Source organism: Python bivittatus, unplaced genomic scaffold, assembly GCF_059951505.1.
Source record: "Python bivittatus isolate LINGU-HERP-01145 unplaced genomic scaffold, Pbiv_v1 ctg000080_np1212, whole genome shotgun sequence".
Classification (NCBI taxonomy): Eukaryota; Metazoa; Chordata; class Lepidosauria; order Squamata; family Pythonidae; genus Python; species Python bivittatus.
Window position 1 is genome coordinate 84,662,111 of NW_028277035.1, and position 21,302 is coordinate 84,683,412.

General features: G+C 38.4%; 2 protein-coding genes across 5 annotated transcripts in view; one reads left to right on the top strand and one right to left on the bottom strand.

The window, feature by feature from the left end:
* The first annotated feature begins 7,450 nt into the window (after nt 1-7,450).
* PDHB (pyruvate dehydrogenase E1 subunit beta) lies at nt 7,451-17,161 on the top strand. The gene is made up of 9 exons (XM_007427405.4): nt 7,451-7,607; nt 11,166-11,273; nt 11,369-11,431; nt 11,586-11,621; nt 11,922-12,207; nt 13,904-14,014; nt 15,520-15,611; nt 16,030-16,171; nt 16,658-17,161. Exons 1-9 carry the CDS (start codon nt 7,494-7,496, stop codon nt 16,801-16,803), a joined length of 1,098 nt encoding a protein of 365 aa, XP_007427467.1. The 5' UTR covers nt 7,451-7,493; the 3' UTR covers nt 16,804-17,161.
* A 205-nt stretch (nt 17,162-17,366) lies between these two features.
* The window catches only part of PXK (PX domain containing serine/threonine kinase like), a 51,888-nt gene continuing 47,952 nt past the window's right edge, over nt 17,367-21,302 (bottom strand). For 2 of the 4 annotated variants that reach the window (XM_007427401.3, XM_007427400.3), the window contains exon 18: nt 17,367-18,380. In XM_007427401.3, the coding sequence (XP_007427463.1) occupies nt 18,190-18,380 (191 nt within the window). In that variant the 3' untranslated portion in view covers nt 17,367-18,189. Of the gene's footprint in view, nt 18,384-21,302 lie in introns of all 4 variants that reach the window. The other 2 variants (XM_015887929.3, XM_007427399.3) reach the window with 1 other exon arrangement.

Consider the following 21,302-nt stretch of genomic DNA (forward strand, 5'->3'; position numbering starts at 1 on the left):
AAGGGGAAAAAAAGTTTGATTAAAGAGATTGCTTATTTACACATGATCACTCATACAGTAGAAGAGGTCTTCTCTCAAATGGTAGATTTCTTGGAGGTCCGCACTTTACTCCAGCTGATGCTTTTAACTCTTTTTGTAACTTTCAGCAACCTCTTTAGCTTACAGAAAACATGTCTTATTCTTAAAAATCTCCAAGTTCCTGTTATTTCTTTGGCAGCCTAAAGACTTCCTATCAGTTTATTTATGTTCAGCTTTCCAGCAGACCAGATTTTTCTATTAAAGTTCTTTCATTAAACTGTTATAACCCCATGTTGTACATTTTTCTGCCTCTTGTGGATTTTCCCATCCATCTTCCATTCATGCTGTAACATGCTTAATAGAATATAGAAGCTGTGATAATAGAAATTAATAACTTTAATGACAGAAATTACAACAAACCAAATAACTACACAAACATTAATCAATATTGTATGTGTGATTCACCACAGCATGACAAGCCAAAACATACATTTATTTATTTATTTGATTGATTGATATGGCCACCCGTCTCAAACATATGATGCTGGGCAGGTAATGGAATAAAAACAAATTAAAAATATTATAACTGAATGTACCTTCCTCTGTTTTTTGTTTTATATTTATAGTTTTTAATTGTTCTAATTTTTTAATGGTTCTGTTTTAATGGTTTTAATTGTTTCTGGTTTCTTTTTAATTCCGTGCGCTGCCAGAGTGACATAAGTGAATGAGGGGCTATATAAATTCAATAAGCAAATGACAAAACAATAAGTAACAAATACAGCAGCCAAAATAAAACTAAACACTACAATCAACACAACCATGATACGGGCTTAACCACACACCCCAGGCCCCAGACTTATTATTTTGGCTTTGGATATTGAGTTAGCTCTTGTGTTTATATACTGTATCATGGTTAATGGGACTCACAAACAATTATGCCTTTTAATAAAATTTGTTAGTCAGAAAAGGTGCTATGAGATTCCTGATTTTTGGCCACCATAGGCTAATATGACTCTCCTTGTATTAAGTCCAGAAAATGGCTTTAATCAGTGTCTTTTTTAATATATAATTTTTATTAAAGAAGTTTTTCCACAGAGTAAAAACAATACAATTTTTGAGTTAAAGATAAGAGAAATGTTATCTGAATGATAGTGTCTGAATGAAAGTCAACAACTACCTCCCATATATTATTAACTTAAGTTCATAAAAGGAAATAACTGAATTAAATTAATAATTTTATTCAGAAAATACTATTTTTTCTTATTTTCCAGGCTCTTAAAAACCAGTATCTTTAGTAAGACTGATCATTTAGTCCTAAATACAAATATTTTTCCTATTTAGTAGCCTATACTTTTGAGAACCAGTATATTTGATAAAACTATTCTTATAGACTGTTTGCACATCATACTAGTCACAGTTAAATTAACCAGTTATTAAATTAAGTTATTAAGTAATATTAACTTATTACATCAGTTGGCTGGGTTAAACAGGGTACACTGCTGTCAACCACAGTTTACACATTACATTGGTTCTATTCATGTAGCATTCTAAGCCAAAATCAAATATACCACATTATGGCTTAACCTCATGTGTGCACCCAGTCATGAGAAGGATCAGGACACAGAATTTATTTCCATATTTCAAATTTCTCAAGTAATATGAGCTACTAAGATCCTTCAGAAATACTGCAACAGCTTTGCTACTGCCTGTCTTATTCCTCTATCTTGATCCATGTACTTCTCCACTATCTACAATAAGCCTGTCTTGTCTGCACTAAATTTTAGCTTTTCAATCTGCACCTATCCCCAAATCACTTCCATCTACATACAGGTAGTCCCCAGTTTAAGAACAAGTTCCGTTCCCAAGGTCTGTTCTTAAGTCGAATTTGTATGTAAGCCAGAACAGTATTATTGTATAATACTGTATAAGTAGTATTGTGTAATTAACTCGAATCACTATGTATTTAACTCACATTTTGCTACAATAGGCTCCATCCTTAACTATGGGTTGTCTGTAAACTGAGCGTTCTTAACTTGAGGACTACCTGTATTATGGAATTCTATAGCCTACGTTGGTTAGTTGTAGAAAATAAGTGGAGCGGTGTGTTATCTACCTGCTGGTGGTATTACAACTCAAATCTCTTAATCTAGTTATTTTGTACAGATGTTAAAAAGCATAGGGAACAAGATGAAAGCTTACGGGGCTTAATAACCAAAGGCCATATCTTAAGTGGAAACTTCCCAATTACTAACCCCTGGAGTCAATCTGCTGTGCAGTAGTAATGTTGTGGCCACCCCACCAAAATAGCACCCCTACGGAACCCAGTAAGATAACATAGTATATGGTGTTGAAACCTTCTGAAAGTTCCAGGAGAGCTAATCTGGCTGGATCCCCCCTGTCTCTTATCCCTTGGTGAAGTCAAACACCATGGCAAGCAAAGCTGTTTTGGTCCCAAAACCTAGATCCACACTGGAATTGATCCAAGTACAGTGGTGCCTTGGGTTACGAACGCCTCTGTTAACGAACTTTTCAGGTTACAACCAGCTCCGGCCGCAAAAATTTACCTCGGTTTGCGAACTCCGCCTCAGGGTACGAACAGGATATGCGGCCATTTTCCCTCCCGTGACACGGTCTGCGGCCATTTTTCCGCCCCTGACACGTGGTCCATGGCCATTTTCCGCCCCTGACACATGGTCTGCGGCCATTTTTCCGCCCCTGACACGTGGTCCGTGGGCATTTTCTGCCCCTGACATGTGGTCCGTGGCCATTTTTCTGCCCCTGACACGTGTTGTAGGGAGGGGGACTCTCCCTCCAAGCAATAGCCGCCTCCCTGTCCTCCACGCCAGAACGGATTAACGGTAATTACATTGAACCTTATGGGGAAATTTCCTTCGGGGTGCGACCAGTGTCACGGAACGAATTAAGTTCGTAAACCGAGGTACCACTGTACATCAATACTCAACGTGGTCTTTCAGATTACTTGGCACAAGGAAGCTTGTACTTCCTACAAAACCTTGCTCAAGAACGAAAGAGTAGACCATTACAGACGAACTAGTTGTCAAATGGCAAGTAGTTTTATCACCGGGGAAGGCTGCATTTTAACTTTTTCCCCTGGTAGCTAAAGGCCCCAGGAGGCAGAATAGCAGATAATGGTATCACTGAAAGATGCAAACTTGGAAGGTTTTGCACATAGTATATGTATTGCACACAGTTTAACATATTTTTTTCCTTTAGTATCCCATGATGAAATGTGCAGTTTTTTCTTTTTCTTTTTTCACACTCAGAGTTTATTTTCCTTTAATTTAAATCCATTATTCCATACCCTGTGTTCTAGAACAAGAGAGAACAGATCATGATCACTTTCTGTGTGAGATATACTTGGCTGTGGGGGGGGGGAGCCTTTGCCCCTCCCCACCCCAAAGTGATTCAGTAACATCCAGTTCTGGTACATATCTATAACAATAGGACTAGAGAACTATTGTATAGCACATATGTAGACATACAGAAAAATCCTACTATTAAATGTATCCTGAACCAATATATCACGTCGTACATGAATGGTCTGCTCTGACCAATTAACTGGTAATGCTGACTGCATCTCCCTAAATGCTTGCAGCACATTAGTGTAATTAGTGGACAGCATTTACCTGCAACTGAGGTGCAGAGCAATTTTCTATTTAAAGAAACTATTAGTGGGAAAGAGCCACATGTCCTTCATTATGAGTTTCTTAAGATTATGGAAAGTTTGAAAGGACATTTTGCTCCTACTGAGGTTTTGATCAAGGCTTCCCAGCGAGGTTGCTCTGAAAAGCAAAATGGTGCTCGGTATTGAGGTTCAGCACAGCTGAGATTTGTTGAGACAGCCAGTGTGTTTGCTTCTGTACTTTTATTTATTGCCTTTATATCCCATATTTTCTCGGACAGATCAAAGTGGGTTTCCCCTGACTTTATCCAAGATCAGCCCTGGAAAGTAAGTTGGCCTGAAAGTGAGTGGATGGCAGAAAGTTCCCCATTCAGCTCTGCATAGCTCTCACCTATGCCCAACAGAGAAGTTTTTTTCCAATAAGGTATGTTGAATCATAATTTATTTATAACTGTTATTTATACCTGCTATAAAGTTAGCACTTTATAGTCCACCAGCCAGAAAGCCTCTTACAGATAGTCTCTGCCCTCAGGTTTACAATCTACAACAAGAGGTGGAAAGCAAAGGAAATCAAAATGCAAGAATCAATCTTTAAAGTCATCAGAATCTTAGTTTCTCTTCCTCTGGATGAATTGGCTGCTGGATGACATGGAGCCAGGGGTGCAGAGAGGCTATCTGATGGCCTTGAATTCTTAGAAGGGCTGATGGTAGCCCTGTCATGTGATAATATATAATAAAGTTGTTGCAATAACATGTTTTCAAAGGGAATAATTTTGCCCCCATCATTTTTCTCCTGTAATCCAGAAACAAAGAAATAAATAAGTCAATCAACAGACCAACTAACCAATTTAGTGTGATTTGCAGGTCTAGACAGCTGGGAATTTCCTGCATCCTGAGTGCGTACATTGTGCAGTTGCATGCACAAGTTTAGGCACCATGGGTCACATTCCATGTTTCCATGAATCCCTAAATGAATAGAAGCTGACACAACCTCTACAAGGTACAGAGTTAAACATAACGTCTTTCTGCAAATCTGAACACATACTTACTATTCATGTGCAGCTGTTAACAGTTTCAAAATAAGAAAACAATATGACAAGTGCAAAAGTTTGAATACTCTTTCAGTCAGTAGTTCTTAACATCTCCTTGGCAGAAATAACTGCTTCCAAATGTTTCCTGTTCCCAACCAAGAGCCTTTCCATTCTTGCTTTTGTTTTTTTGGAATTCTTCCCATTCTTCCTTGCAGAATTCTTCTAGCTCTGAAATATTCTTAGACCTTCCTGCACGCACCGTGACTTTGGAATCTCTCAAAAGATCAAAAACGTTGATCTTTCTTTTCTACTAAGGCTGGTATGTTCATCAAGATTTTGCTATCTAATCTAAAAAGTTATATGTGAAAGTTTTGATTGACCAAACCTGTGATGGGCAGCAGATGTCAATATCCATGGACCTAGTCTATGAGAACGTAAGAGGAATAGATGATGAAGTATATGAATTAATAAAGGCAAGGCAAGGCAAGGCAGGCAGGCAGGAAATGCATGTCTGTGAAACTAAAAGGAAGATTGTAGTAGATGTGAATGAAAGTGGTATGATATTGTGGGGTTGGGTTGTGCAGGGAAGTGAAGTAGATTTAATTGTGAATGAAAGGGCTAAAATGTTTGTGAGAAAAATTAAATTGATGTAATCTAGGTGCTTGTTACCGTGTATGAAAGTAGGAAAGGATCCATATGTTGATCATAGTTGGATTGTAATGATAATGGAAGAACATGAAATGAGTTTGGGGAAAATGATGCAATATATTGAATGAATGTGCTGCATGGAAAATACCAATGGGTGAAAATGAGACAAGTGAATAAAGTTACTGGACCATTTGGAGACCCAAGTATGAATGAAAATGATGACTGGTTAGAAAAAAGTATATTCTGACTATGTGACTTAAGAATAAGTCTCTTCATATGCATGCATGAAAAATGAATGAATCTAAAAGCATGATTGTTTTTGATGAAACACTGACAAAACTAATGAAGGATACAAAGGAAATAAGAGATTCTGAGTGTGGAATAGGCCATATTTTGGGTAGTATAAAAAGTAGATCTTGGCAATAAGTGGGCATGGAATAAAAAAATATAATAAGAGTGAAAATACAGTGAATGCAGGAAGTGTGAGTCCTATATGAAAAAGTACTACAACAGGGATGCTCAAAGCTGCCATAACCCCTTAAGATAATAAATTAGTGTGTGTGATTTCCCACAAGCTCCTCTTTGGTATTATTGAATGTACCACCAATCAGTTTAGCTTTGAATGGCCTCCTTAGATTTATGTATTGTTAGATTTGTAATTACTTTGGGAGGCTTACAACTACAGTGTTTAATCTCCCAACATAATTAATGGAAAGTTGCTGTAAAGAAAGAAAGTATAGAAGCTGCTTGGAAAACAGTGAAAAAAATTATGTTGCTGAGTGTCACAGAACTGTCTGGAGTTATGTTAACAAGAGTTATGAAAAAGGATGTTTGGTGGAATGATCACATGAAAGATGCTGTGGATGAGAAAAAAACATACATATGAGAGAGTGATTATTTCAAAAATCAAGGAGAGAAACGAAAGTGTAAAGAAAGAGAAAGTTGCAAGGAATCTGGTTGAAGAGCAAAGAATAGTTTATGTTTAAAAGAGGCACAGAATATGTATGGAGATGGAGATGGTGTAAATGTTATAGGAATGTGCTTTGTGTATGGAGTGGCTGTGGGATTTCTTCAACATATGTGCAAAAATTGTATCTATGGCTGACAATTGGAAGAACAACATTGTTGTTCCCATATACAAAAAGAAAGGCAGCAAGAGTGAATGTACAGAGGAATTAGTTTGTTCCATGGCCTGGGAAGGGCTGAAATCTGATTGAAAGGATACATGTTCCTAGTGCATACTAGAAGACCAAGGTAGCTGTGAAATATGGCTTTTCTATCAATTCCCATCCTGTCTTCACCCTGCATATTATGCATTTTCATATACTGTACTTGTAACAGAACTTGCAACAATGAATGGGCTTCGTTTCCAAAATATCTTTGGCAAGCGTATTCCATGCATCCTACTCTTTCTTTCTGCAAAGCAACTGTAAATAAAATGTCTTCCATTGAAAAAAGCAAAATGTCTTTTCCAGTTGAGTTCTGATGAGATGCCTCAATAATCTTAGATGGCTTCCATTCCAAAGCTTTATTCTAAGAGTCCTACAGATATCGCTATCACCTTATTCCTTTTCGGAATGATAAAAAGTTATGTAATCATCCTTAAATAAGAATTTGCATTGAAAGAGGCTGCCTAAAGAGGCTACTCCCCCCCTTCTTTATTGACTATGAAGCTTCTTCTGTCTCAGCTCCACCCAAATACATAAAAGCTGCCATGGAATTGGGTCATAGAGGGATTTTTTTAATAGGGGCTCCGAGTTGGTAATATCAGCTCTGATTCCATCAGAGAAACAGATGTTAGGCTTTCTCCATTATCTGGCTGAAATTTTGGGCTCTTTTCTACGATGCCCAGCCGAGGCACGTCTGATAATAACGCAGATAATTTTTTCTCATCCAGCCACCTTTCCGCGACCGCCGCGAATTACAGCGGGACAATATTCCCGTCTCACGTCGGAATCCCAGCATCCTCAACTGAAGGCGGAAGCGGGGCAAAAAATAGTAGCAAGCAGCTACAGAGGCAGCTCTCGTCGTTTCAACCTCGCGAGAGTCCTTCCCTTGCCCGGTTACTAGGCAACTGTGGAGCGCGAAGGCGGGATGAGCGGGCGGTGTAAGGGTGACGCATAGCGGCGCGCCGGGTAGAGGGCAGGTTCAAGATGGCGGCGGGGCCACTCTGGAGTCTCGTTCGGGGCGTGCGGCGGCTGGGAGGCGGCCGGTTTTCGGCACTTCCCCAGCGAGGCTTCCGGTCGTCTGGGCCTGCTGCTGCTCAGGTACGGGCGCTAGTGCCAGAGCGAGCTGTAAGGAAAGGTTAAAACATCTTCAGAACGCGCGGAAGCAAAGGTCACTTTCTCCCCAAGTTAGGGACAGGGCTTTGAGTCATTTCTAGCCGAAAAGATACTTGCCTGGACGGAGGTAATCTACTTGGGAATTACTTAGTTGATCGAAAGGGAGAGCAGATGCGAATAAGACCATTTGCTGTGTTTAATTTTTTAGACAGGGTTACTCTAGTTTTCTATATTGTTCCAGATTAAATCTGGCACCTAATAACACCTATTTGTTGTTTTGCACCTTTTGATATGTCCCGGGAGAAAAGAGATAACTTTGTGTAATTTCTTCAAAAATTTTCAACCAAAATCAGCCAAAATGGATATTGCCACCAAACATGCTAATATAGGTGGTCCTTGCTTAACAACCACTTATTCAGTGATGGTTTGAATTTATGATGGTGCTGAATGAGTGGTACATACAACTGGTACTTGTAGTTGCGGCTGTTGCAGCATCCCTGTGGTCACATGATTGCATTCCAGGTGCTTGGCATCCTCGCAATTATGTCACAACATCCCATGGTCATGTGATCACCATTTGAGACCTTCACTGCCAGCTTCCCACAAGCATAGTCAATGGGGTAGCTGGCAGGAGGTTGCAAATGGTGACCACATAACGTGGGATTCGCTTAATAATGGCAGTTGGGACTGAAATTTCTACTGCTGAGGGGGGCGGTCATGTGACACCATGCTTTATGACCGTGTCACTTACGGACAGAAATTCTGGTTCCAATTGCTGTCGTTAACCAAGTACAACAAATCTAACACTCCAGTTTAGAAAGATTGTAATTAAAATAATACAATTTTAAGGAAGTGTAGTACCAGATATGAATTGAAAAAAGTTGTTTATTGTATTCTTGGTAAATGTCTAGGGAATGCTAGTGACTTTGCAGACGTGTTTTGGGGTGTGTGAATGCATATGTACTTTTGTATGCAGACAATATCATGTTGATGGCTAAGAACCTGAATAATTTGCAGCAAATGTTAGATTGTGTGATGCTACAAGGAAAATGGACCTGGCAGTTAATGTGGCAAAGAGGTATGTAGTTCTGCTTCACTGGGAAAATGGAGTAAATGATTATAAAGTGAATGGAGAGAAATTAGAATAATTTGGGTATCTTGGTAGAATATTCACTGAAGAAAAGGGATGGAGACATTGTAAGATGTGCAAATACTGGTAGAAAAGTAGTGAGTAGCATCATGTAGTTTGTTGTGAGGAGTGCACGTCGAAAGAAGTAAAAATTTCTGGGCTTCTGCCCACTTTGTTATATGGACACTAGAGTTGGCCATGTCAGGAGAAACAAAAATTAGTTGTATGCAGTGGGAATAGGATACTAAAGTACATACAGTGGGGCAAAAAAGTATTTAGTCAGCCACCAATTGTGCAAGTTCTCCCACTTAAAAAGATGAGAGAGGCCTGTAATTTTCATCATAGGTATACCTCAACTATGAGAGACAAAATGGGGGAAAAAATCCAGAAAATCACATTGTCTGATTTTTAAAGAATTTATTTGCAAATCATGGTGGAAAATAAGTATTTGGTCAATATCAAAAGTTCATCTCAATACTTTGTTATATATCCTTTGTTGGCAATGACAGAGGTCAAACGTGTTCTGTAAGTCTTCACAAGGTTTTCACACACTGTTGCTGGTATTTTGGCCCATTCCTCCATGCAGATCTCCTCTAGAGCAGTGATGTTTTGGGGCTGTTGCTGGGCAACACGGATTTTCAACTCCCTCCAAAGGTTTTCCATGGGGTTGAGATCTGGAGACTGACTAGGCCACTCCAGGATCTTGAAATGCTTCTTACGAAGCCACTCCTTTGTTGCCCGGGCAGTGTGTTTGGGATCATTGTCATGTTGAAAGACCCAGCCACGTTTCATCTTCAATGCCCTTGCTGATGGAAGGTGATGTTCACTCAAAATCTCACGATACATGGCCCCATTCATTCTTTCCTTTACACGGATCAGTCATCCTGGTCCCTTTGCAGAAAAACAGCCCCAAAGCATGATGTTTCCACCCCCATGCTTCACAGTAGGTATGGTGTTCTTTGGATGCAACTCAGCATTCTCTCTCCTCCAAACACGATGAGTTGAGTTTAGACCAAAACGTTCTACTTTGGTTTCATCTGACCATATGACATTCTCCCAATCCTCTTCTGGATCATCCAAATGCTCTCTAGTAAACTTCAGACGGGCCCAGACATGTACTGGCTTAAGCAGGGGGACACATCTGGCACTGCAGGATTTGAGTCCCTGGCAGCGTAGTGTGTTACTGATGGTAGCCTTTGTTACTTTGGTCCCAGCTCTCTGCAGGTCATTCACTAAGTCCCCCCGTGTGGTTCTGGGATTTTTGCTCACCGTTCTTGTGATCATTTTGACCCCACAGGGTGAGATCTTGCGTGGAGCCCCAGATCGAGGGAGATTATCAGGTCTTCTATGTCTTCCATTTTCTAATTATTGCTCCCACAGTTGATTTCTTCACATACATTTTCAGACATTTCTGACACCACTGTCACTGATTATTTCTGGAGCAGCTCAGTTGTAAATTAAAAACATGGGATTACTGCAGTTCTATCTATAGAACCACCACCACAGAGCAGCATGGGAGAGATACTAGTTTAACCCCAGTATATGTGCATTCTGAGGTTGTGATTAAAAAAAAATAAATACAATTTTTTTAAGCTTTGCACACCATACAGTTTTAGCACTTACAGTATTGGAAATTTTTACACGCTGTGGCCCAGCTGCTGGCCTGACACTTTGCTGTTATGGTAAACATTGTAAAAGGTGGATTGTGTAGGTTAGAAGTGAATTGTATTGTGACGTTTTCATACTTTTACAGAGGTTCCTTGAGACCTGAAAATCATTCAAGGGTTCTTCCCGGGTAAAAAGGTTGAGAAAGGTTGCTCTGGAGTGTATCTTGAGTGCTGTTACTATAGAATAAGCCTATGTGTTATTATAGGAGAAAATTATTCATGGTAGCTCAAATGTGATTTGCTTAGTTTTAATTTAGCATATTTTCTGAATCCAGGCATTGTGATTTATAAACCATTGTTTCTACCTTAGTTTAATGTATAAACTCAAACAACTCCAGTTTATTTAAACAATGAAAATGCACAAAAGAATGTTAACATCCATTAAAAAGTAGTGCAGAATAATTCAGAAAGTTCCATAATAGCCACATGATCTTTTTCCCTTGTGCCAATGTAGCAAAAGGAAAATCTGTATTCACCAAGCATGGGCACCATTCTAACTTTTTCCCTGGTACAGAACTGAGACAGATAACTTACCTCTTCGATAATTTCTTTTCCAGAGTGAAGGATATCCTTTCCTTTCTACTTCTTTGGCAGGATTTCAGATCAGCATAAAATACTTGCTCTCAACTATAGAAATTCCAAATCCCAACTCCAGTTAAAACATTGCAGTCTTCCTTCCTCTCTCAGAGGACAGTAACTACAAGTAATGGTTTGTGGATTTTGACCTAGATATCTCTGTCATCCCAGGTCACTGTCCGTGATGCTTTAAACCAGGCCTTAGATGAGGAGATAGAGAGGGATGAGAAAGTTTTCTTGCTTGGAGAAGAAGTTGCACAGTATGATGGTGCATACAAGGTAAGGTATCTATCAAGGCACTGCAGTGTAATTAGTGCATTACTTAAGAGGACATTGTTTTAGCAGCAATTTGACCTCCTTTTTCAAATCTACAGATTAGCAGAGGACTTTGGAAGAAATATGGAGATAAGAGGATAATAGATACTCCTATATCAGAGGTATGAATTCAGAGAATATTTTTTAATCTTTTTATTATTTGATTTTAAACAAACTTGCTTGCAAATGAGTTCATCAGTATCTGTAAATCTTATTTCATAAAGTAATGGTTTAAATGTTTGTTAAACCCTTAATTTGCTTGTTTTCTTTCCCTAGATGGGATTTACTGGAATTGCTGTTGGTGCTGCCATGGTATGTAGCTTCCGTATGTTATAAAGAAATGTATTTTAAATAGCTTTAAAGACATCTTAATTTTCATACACACACCCATGTACACACACATACACGGATGATTCTTTAAAAGAATCTGAAGATTTCTAAAGAAACTGTTCTTTAAAAAGAACAGGTATGTCAGTTTTGTATTCAAAAGGCTGGCAGCAAAAAGAGACGTAGGAAATGAATAGAGGAAGGAAGAAATGGAGGCAGGAATAAGCAGCAATAGACTATGTGAGTTTGTCTCTTAATATTAATCCAGATGGTTTGTTTTGCCAGGCTGGGTTGCGACCTGTTTGTGAATTCATGACCTTCAATTTCTCCATGCAAGCTATTGATCAGATTATAAACTCAGCTGCCAAAACCTACTATATGTCTTCTGGGTTGGTGCCCGTTCCTATTGTCTTCAGGGGTCCAAATGGTGCCTCAGCAGGAGTAGCAGCCCAGCATTCACAGTGTTTTGCAGCCTGGTATGGGCACTGCCCTGGACTGAAAGTAGTTAGCCCTTGGAGTGCAGAGGATGCAAAAGGTCTCCTTAAAGCGTCAATCAGGGATGATAACCCAGGTAAACAAACCCAAGAAATTGCTACGTAATGTGAATGTACTGCCTTCTTATATCTTATCTGCCTCAAACATTTTCTGCACTTCCTTATGCAAATTGAACTTGTGACAGCAATTCTATGCTGAATATTCCAGATTTCAGTAGGAAATTGAAGGGAATTTGTTTTGTTTGCTTTGTTAGAGTTTCATTGCTTTTAGTTTTAGATTTGTATTGGCATGAATTGGGTATTTATGCTTATTGACTTGGAAATCATTATACTGAAAAGGCTATCTATAAATATACTAAATGAACAAAAGAATGCTCACAGTTACAATGAACAAAAGAATGCATACAGTTACAAATGAACAAAAGAATGCATACAAATCCTTTCTTTTACTACTGCTGCTTCTACTTGATCTGAAATACAGGTAGTCCTCGGTTAGGAACCACAGTTGGGACTGGCAACTCGATTGTTAAGCAAAGCAGTCGCTAAGTGGAACCATGACTGTGCTTATGATCTTACTTCAGCTTTCCTTTGCTTTACAAACCTGCAAAGGTTGTAAATGCGAGGATTGGTCACAAAGTTACTTTTTCATCACTGCCGTAACTGCAAACAGTCGCCAAACGGGTCAGTTGCTAAACAAGGATTATCTGTATGAATTTCTGATTTTATATTAGAAAGTCTCCACCTCTTATTAAAAATCCCAACAACTTCTGACTAGGATGCAACAAGCCAGGATAAGCCCAAGGTAACTTTCACAATAGCAACCTGTTTTCCAGACTCTGGAAGTTAAATTTGTCTTGGGCTACCAAATGCTTTCATGAAATGTTTCAAATCCAGGTGGTTTATAATTGTGCAGACCTAAACTAATGTACTGGACTATTACATTTGTTCTTATTATACTGCTAGAATTTTGATGATTGGAGGATGGTTGGAAGAGTCCTGATGGTTTTCAGAAGCAAACTTTTAAGGGTGGAGGGATGACATATCAGGAAAAGAACACAGGAAGTCACTTTGTATACATTTGTTATAGGAACCAGTTCAGAAAAGCTGTTATTTAACCCTTTGACTTTGGATTGTCTGAAAGTTTCAGAAGTGTTCTGTTCTGTGTTCTGTTCTCCCAGAGGATTAATAACCTATAAAATGGGTTGCTTGGAGTTTTCACATCCCTAACATTTCATATGCTGTACAGAATTTATGCACTATTTGCATTGATTTAGTTTGATGAGTAGCAATGTTTACTTGTCTTTTTTTAAACTGAAAATCAGTTTGAATTAGATAAGTGAGTTTCATTTGTGAAATAAAAGTTAAGGGCTGTTTCATGGTTGGAACACTTCTGGTAAAGATGAAGTAACTGGTTTCAGGTGCAGATCAACTATTTCAGGTTTGAAACATTTAACGTTTGAGCCTCTAATACACTCCTAATTCCCATTGGACTATTCCAAATATTTTAATATCTAAGGCATCCTCAGAATTTTACATTGTATGCATGCATGCATGCTGCAGAATTTTGACTTTTGGAACTAACAAACTCTTGGCACGTAACATCTGCTTCATCAGACATTTCTTCGTACTTTTGGTTTCACTCCAAGGTATCAAGTTGGTAATGTTCAGGCCTCTATTGTGACATGTCTTAAGGGTCTTTCATTGTAAAAGTAATCTGTGCTGGGCACAAGAATTTGAGAGTGATTGAAATCTACTTCTCTTTATTCCTCATAGTTGTCATGTTGGAAAATGAGTTACTGTATGGTGTGTCCTTTGAGTTGTCTGAGGAGGCCCTTTCAAAAGATTTCATTGTTCCTATTGGAAAGGCCAAGATAGAAAAGCAAGGTAAGCAAACAAGCTATTTGCATTTATCCTTTCCAAGTTCTCTGGTGCTCTAGAGTTTTTAAACAGTTTGCTCTATTCTGCAACTATTTTTTTTTAAAAAGAGAGATCTGATGATGCAGTTTTTAAAATTAGAATCTTTTTTAAAAAATACTTATCATCATCATCATTTATTGAATTTATGTCACCTGACTCCCAGCAACTCAGGGCAGTTTATAAATTGTTAAAAACATTAAAACAAAACAACACAAAACAAAGAAGAAAGATGGCAGAGATAATAAACCCAGATAGGAACAAAGAAAAAGAAGAAAAGGGGACTTCAAAGGCCTGGGTGAAGAATAGAGCAAACTAAAATTGCAAGCATCCAGAATTCATCCTATCCCTAAAGGTTACTAATTTCCAAACAGTCTTAAAATAAATTATTTCCTGTGGAAGTATGTTTACAAACTTAATGAAAATGGGAACAATCCAAAAATGTGGGCATCCATTGATTTTGCTTTTTGAGAGGAAGCTTTCATTGTGTGTGATTAATCCCTCCATTAGCTAGCTTTGCCTAGTATATACACCCCCATATTGTAAGCATGCTCCCACTTGGCCCATCACCTTTTTTTAAATTTGGTGATGAGAGAATACATAGAAAAATAATTGATCTCCTTTTCAAAATGGATTTCCCCCTTCTCATTTCTAGATGGTTCTAAAACATTCATTCATATAGAAATTCTCCTAATTTTTTGAGTTAGGAGAATTTCAATTCCTGCATTTGAGAGTCAAGGTAGTCCTTGGGTTACGACCACTTGTTCAAAGTTATGATGGTGCTGAATGAGGGGGGCTTACAACTGGGCCTCAAAGTTGTGGCTGTCGCAGCGTCCCCGTGGTTCTGTGATCGCAATTCTGGCTTTTGGCAACTGGCTCACAATTGTGATAGTTGCAGCACCCCATGGTCACATGATCGTCATTTGCAACCTTTCCTGCCAGCTTTCCACAAGCAAAATTAATGGGGAAGCCAGCAAGAGGTCACAAGCCACTCCCACTGCTTTTTCACCTGCCCATACTCTGCAGCGCCTACCTGCCCATAGCTCTCACCCACCAGCCTGCTTGCCTGAATTCCCACCTCTTCCCAAATCATTGTCACATGAGGTCCTTGCTTAACAACCCGTGCAGTCCTTTGGTTACTGCTGGGATTGCCATTGCTCAGCAATGCAGTCATGTGATGTCATGCTTTACAACTCATCGCTAATTGATGGCAATCCCAATCCCAATCACCATCATAACCCGTGGACTACCTAATAACAAACACTTGTACTGTTCCTACAATGTTTCGATAATACTAGGCATATTTCTTAGCAATAAAGCATTATACATTTTTGAGGTAATTAGTTCATCTTCGGTTCAAGAGTTTAAAAGTTGACATGATGGTGACTATATGATGATCCTTTTTAAAGAATTTGAATTTAGAACACAGATCTCTGCCCATGCTTCAGCTCTTAGTCATCAATCTCTTGTTTCAGGAACCCATATTACTTTAGTGGCTCACTCAAGACCTGTTAGCCACTGTCTAGAAGCAGCTGCTGTCCTTGCCAAAGATGGAGTGGAATGCGAGGTACGGATTATTGTATTGGAATACAGTTCAAGAAAAGACATCTTCAAAACATGTTCCCTACTTTTCAAACATGTGTTAAGAATTCTGCTGGTTCTTTGGCTGCACCCACTTAGTCAAGCAACAGAAGCAGCCTTAGAAACCAGCTTTGATGGGAATCTGTTACCCATCATTCACGTATTTGCAGATACATATTAATAGCCAGACAAGGTACATATTTACAAGGACAGTTATCTGCAATCCCTGAATCACTTCCTAGATTTTCCAAACTCAAAAAATGGGATCTTCAGTGGTATAGAGTAGGGAACAGTACCATTCTGTGAATTTTGCTCTATTTACTGAGAAAAAGTTATGATCTCCATTTATTCCCCAGACTAAGATGGAATTGACAACTAGTTGACTTCTTAAATATTTCCCATAGGTTATAAACCTTCGTACTATTCGGCCAATGGATATTGAAACGATTGAATCTAGCGTCATGAAGACAAATAATCTTGTAACAGTAGAAGGTGGCTGGCCCCAGTTTGGGGTAGGAGCTGAAATCTGTGCCAGGATTATGGAAGGTATTTGGGGAGTCTGTCTTACGGTGGTGGTTCCTAAAGTCAGAACGCTTGCTCTCTTTTCTTTCAAGCTTCCCATTAGAGTTCAGTTACTCTGACCCTTCATTAGGGCATGTTCCTTTTTAGACCGCAGAGGCCATCCCACCTGCAATGGTAGTCTTTCGATAAAGGTCAACCATACGCACCCTTGTACTAAATGGATAATAGAGCCTTCACACCTATAAACCCGTCTGACATATTTTCAACCTAAAAAAGAATATATAACTTAAGTCCTTTAATTTTTTTTCCAGGAACTCTGTACCAATGGCCAGTTATACCTTCCTATCCTCTTGTTTTACTAAGAGAAATGATAGCTTTACATATGAGGGTGCAGGTTCTCGGGTCCATAAACTTTCACAAGCAGTTTCTTAGATATAACGGGCGGCTGGCTGAAAGCATCCAGCTTCTTACACTCAAGGGATGAATTTCAATCCATTCTTCTGATTTCAGGTCCTGCTTTCAACCATTTGGATGCCCCTGTTGTTCGTGTCACAGGTGCAGACGTGCCTATGCCTTATGCAAAGATCTTAGAGGAAAACTGCATACCTCAAGTAAAGGACATAATATTTGCTGTGAAGAAAACGCTCAATATCTAGATCTTGTGTGCAAATTCTGTTCTTCGAGAATTTATCTTTTACAAATTATTATTTATGGAGCATACTGTAAGCCATTGTATCCAGTGCTGCACCTTATATTGCACATGGATTGGGGGGAGGCATTACAAAAGGAAGTGATAACAGAAATTGTATTTGTTACAGACCATATTGTCTCCTTCTCAAGAAGCAAGTGCAAAGGGAGATGAATTATTAAAGAACTTTCATTGTAGGGTGAAATGTCTTGTTATGGCCTGTGGGATCAGGTTTGCTCTGATGAGCAGCCCTACCTTATCAAGAATCAGCTTGTGCTTATTTTGTAACTTATGTAGCTTGAAATAAAGATATTAACTGAAATGTAGCAGTGTTGTACTTCTCCCTTTGTTTCACGGTGAGCACTGTCAAGCTCTCTGCTATTTTCTCCTCTAAGCTGAAAGTAGTTTTAGATGCATTAGCTGTAACCAAGATCATTCCCCATCCCACCTTAATGAATATAGGGTTGCTGTATTTAGCAACTGGACTTTCAGACCTTCAAGGCATTCACGTTTCACCATGTTTAGTAGTGGTACTACTGAAAAATTAAGCAGATTTATTTTCTTCCAACACCAATGAAATTCTGTTGACATTTTAATAAAAATATGAGTATATCACAGACTACATGAACTCTTCTACACAATGACATGTCTGCATAGGAACAAACACTGATATATACTTGACTTTAAAAATGGATTACTAATAATCCTTAAAGTGCAATTTAAGATTTTGAACAAATCAGAAAAAGGACAGTTTTTCCACTAAAACATAATGTAGCTTTTTTTAAACACCCAGCCCAATAATAAATCATACGTTGAGGTTAAATCTGAATTAATGGAAACCCTGCATATGTAAATAGCTTGATATCCACCTTAACCCCAAGTCTAACAGCATTATGATTTAATGCTCCCTTTTCTTTCTAAATTGAGTCTTACTGGGAGATGTACTTCTAGACTTAGAATAATCCACGGACTACCTGCATTTTGCAGGGAAAAAATCTCAGCACTGCCATAATATTTAGCATAGCTGAACTAACTTGGTACAGTACAGCCAACATCAATAGGCCAGGGTTTATAGTTCAACCATTTTTGAAAGCAGGTCTCAGAAGACAAATGGTCACTCCATTAGAAGAAATAGTATCTATTCCAAACAAGATTCTACAAAACAGTTCCTCTAAATGGGATCTTTTCACCCTCCAACACAAAGAAATCTGATGCGGTCGTTATTCAATTAAATCACTTTAGGGGGAAAAGTTTGAAATGGCTCTAAACAGAGTGGCTAGATCAAATTATTACAAGAAAGACTGGTTCTGAGAACAGAAATAGAAAATATATCCAATTTGATTTGTAAACAATTTCAGCTGATTCTGGGAGCACTGTAGTCACAGATTTCTGTTTTTTTCAAAGCTGCTTTCTGGAAATTCTGAATGGAACTGAGTAAGGCGCTCCTGTTTGTGCTGTTGACAGGCTGCAGCTCAGGGGGGGTTGGCACATCCAAATTAGGAGGAGGACCAGGAGCTGCTGGTGGTGACAGAACTGTTGAGGCACCTGCTAGAAAGAAACATTTAGTTAACAGTGGAACTTGAAGGAAATGCTGCTGGCAAATAATGGATAACAGAAACATGATCTGGTGAAACTCAAATACACAAAAAAGAGGAAGAAAATCACACAATGTAAAAGCAAAAAGTTTAAAACAAGTAATGTAGGCATACTGCAAAAGGGTGCAGGTATTAAAAAATGTGACTCTATCAACGTTCTGTACAGTTATTGAGGACTGATAACCCATTGGTGAGAGGAGGTTTTATGAACTCTTTACAACTATCCATAACCATGCAGTACTATGATCTACAATTTTGTCAGAGTTTCATCTGAGTCCTATTGACGAAAGAGATTCTGGTTAAACAATACCCCAAACTGTCCTGTCATTTGTAACTGGTGGTATCTCCTTTAGCAGCAGTGTTTTAACACAAACATTTCTGCACCTGTTGATCAATCCACACATTCCTTGGAAGCATTTTAGTCCATTTTTTTTTTTTCAAAATTCAGCTAACTGGTATTTGGCTGTCATGCACTTCATATCCTACATTTCAATTGAGTTAAGTTCAGGGCTTTGACTATGCATTCAAATATATGAACGGCTTCAGCCATTCGATTGTAGATTTACTTGTTTAGGATTATTGTTCTACTGTAATGACCCACATTTTTTAAAGCTTCAGCTCATAGACTAGTGTTTTTCAACCTTGGCCACTTGGGAGTTGAAGTCCACACATCTTCAAGTGGCCAAGGTTGAGAAACACTGTCATAGACAGAGTTCCCCATTGTGGGGGAGATGGGCGGGGGAGAAATCCAACGAATAAACAAACAAACATTCTGACATTCTTGTGTAAAATTTGCAGGTACAATTCAGAATTCATTGTTCCCGCAATGTTTGCACACCTTCCGACTCTGATCATAGGTAGGTTACAGTACTGTGTGATTACAGATGCCTATAAAATGTTCATAAACTTTCTCTCATCACTGTAGGAGGAAGAAGGAAATTTCACACCTGGTCCAGTTCTTATGCAGAAAAGCTAAGCTTAGGAGCTGGCTACATCATAGACATCAAGTTTTAGGGTGCATCCTCTGCTTTAGCGTCCATTTGACAACAATTTCTAGTTCAAGTTCAGAATGAACCAGCTTATTCAGTTTCCAATATCCAATTTTAAGCAGGTATGAGGAATATCTGCTTAAGGCTAAGTACCTCAAGTAGTATTAACTACATTTAAAATTTATCTGATTAATAAAGGCAGATGTTCTTACTGTGTAAAAACCGGCAATTTTTTTTTCAACGTGAACCTATGAAAGTCAGTTCTTCCAACCATGTTGTAAGGAAAAATATAAATATTATATATGATTTACATATGATTCAGAGCAGTGTTTCTCAATCTCAGCAACTGAATTATTTTAAGAATTCTGGAAGTTGAAGTCTACTACATCTTAGTTGCTGAGGCTGAGAAACACTGATCTACAGGATTCTTGAAAAAAAGGACTTATTCCAAAATAATTTGTTATAGAAAACTTTCTCCCATATGAAACATGCTCAAATCTATGTATCTTTATCGGTTTGGGAATATGGGCCTACCTAGTGGGTAATTTCCAGAATGAACTCTAAGAAGTAAGCAGTTCCATTGCTCAGGAAATAAACTGTTCAAGTACAATACCAAAGCTTTTATGACTTTTTATGAATTAAAGATTAATTGGATTATCTTTACAAGAAAATAAAGATTTTTTTCCTCATGTACACTATGTCAATATTATCAACAATGGAAATCTGGTGGGAAAACCCCTTTTATCAATTACATTCTCACGAACATGAGAAAATAAAAATAATCCAGGGTGGACAGATCACCCAGTTAACTAAAGGTCTTTCCTACAGATCAACTCTTCCCCAGAATAGCTCTTCTCTAAGGCATTATAATGGCAGTACTGGGGTGCAGAGAATGAGTAAAAGTCCTTAGCAGAACCAAATATAGCCTCTAAGCCACTGCCTGCAAACCAGAGTTTATTTCTGCACTTATATTTACTACATTCAGATAGAGCTGTTATCACATGTAAATTTCAAACAGCCTACTATACAGAGACCAAGTCCTGCCAAGAGACATTTATGCAGGCCTGGTGAATTAGTACTGTATTAAGGCACATCATCCCAGCTGCAGAACTCTTATGTTACGTGAGACAAATTGGATCAACCTGTTGAGAATGGTGAGTAACCCAGTCTTTTTAAAAATAGGTCTTTGAAATGCAACTTCCAGTAAATAAGCTTTCTAAATGTGAAGCTTTTGCTGATAATTACTAAACTGTGAATTCTGAGTTGTTAAGACAAGTGAAATTAAACTAGATTGGAAGGAAGGTAATGCTCATGCAAAATGCTGCAATAAAAGTTGACTGAGGATATAAGATGCTCAGGACAGAAATTTAAAAAAAAAATGAATTGGAATTCAATGCCAAGTTATATTGATCACCTATAACAGTCCAATGAATTGTAGTTTTCTGAATTTATATACATTACCATCATGCTCAGTTACATGATGCAGTTATTGTGACATCTATTTTATTCCAAGGATTTTTTTTTCAGTCCAAAATCTGAATGGCTTTTTTCAAGTGAAAAATGAAGAGTTGTGAGGGATCCAAAGCTATTTACTCTAGCGACATTTTGTTGCTATGCTTTCCGTTAGCAAATGTGACTATTTCACTAGCAAACTGTGCATGGAGTGCTGTTACATCAGAAACAAAGGTTGCCATGACTTCACCAGCACTGAACAGCACATCCTTACTCACATTTTGTGATTTTTTTTTTAAAGTAAAATGTTAAATGTTCCTCTATATCATTGAACCAAATGAGAACTCAAGAAGCCCCAAAAAACAAAAAATGCCAGAAGCTAATAGTGCTCCGTTTCCCATAGCAACCCTTATCATTCCAGAAACCATGTT

Bases quoted from the DNA above. Each gene is read 5' to 3' on its own strand.
- PDHB (XM_007427405.4), top strand. From the start codon at position 7,494: ATGGCGGCGGGGCCACTCTGGAGTCTCGTTCGGGGCGTGCGGCGGCTG. The intron at 7,608-11,165 runs GTACGGGCGCTA...CTGTCATCCCAG, and splicing joins CTGGGCCTGCTGCTGCTCAG to GTCACTGTCCGTGATGCTTT. The intron at 11,432-11,585 runs GTATGAATTCAG...TTCTTTCCCTAG, and splicing joins TAGATACTCCTATATCAGAG to ATGGGATTTACTGGAATTGC.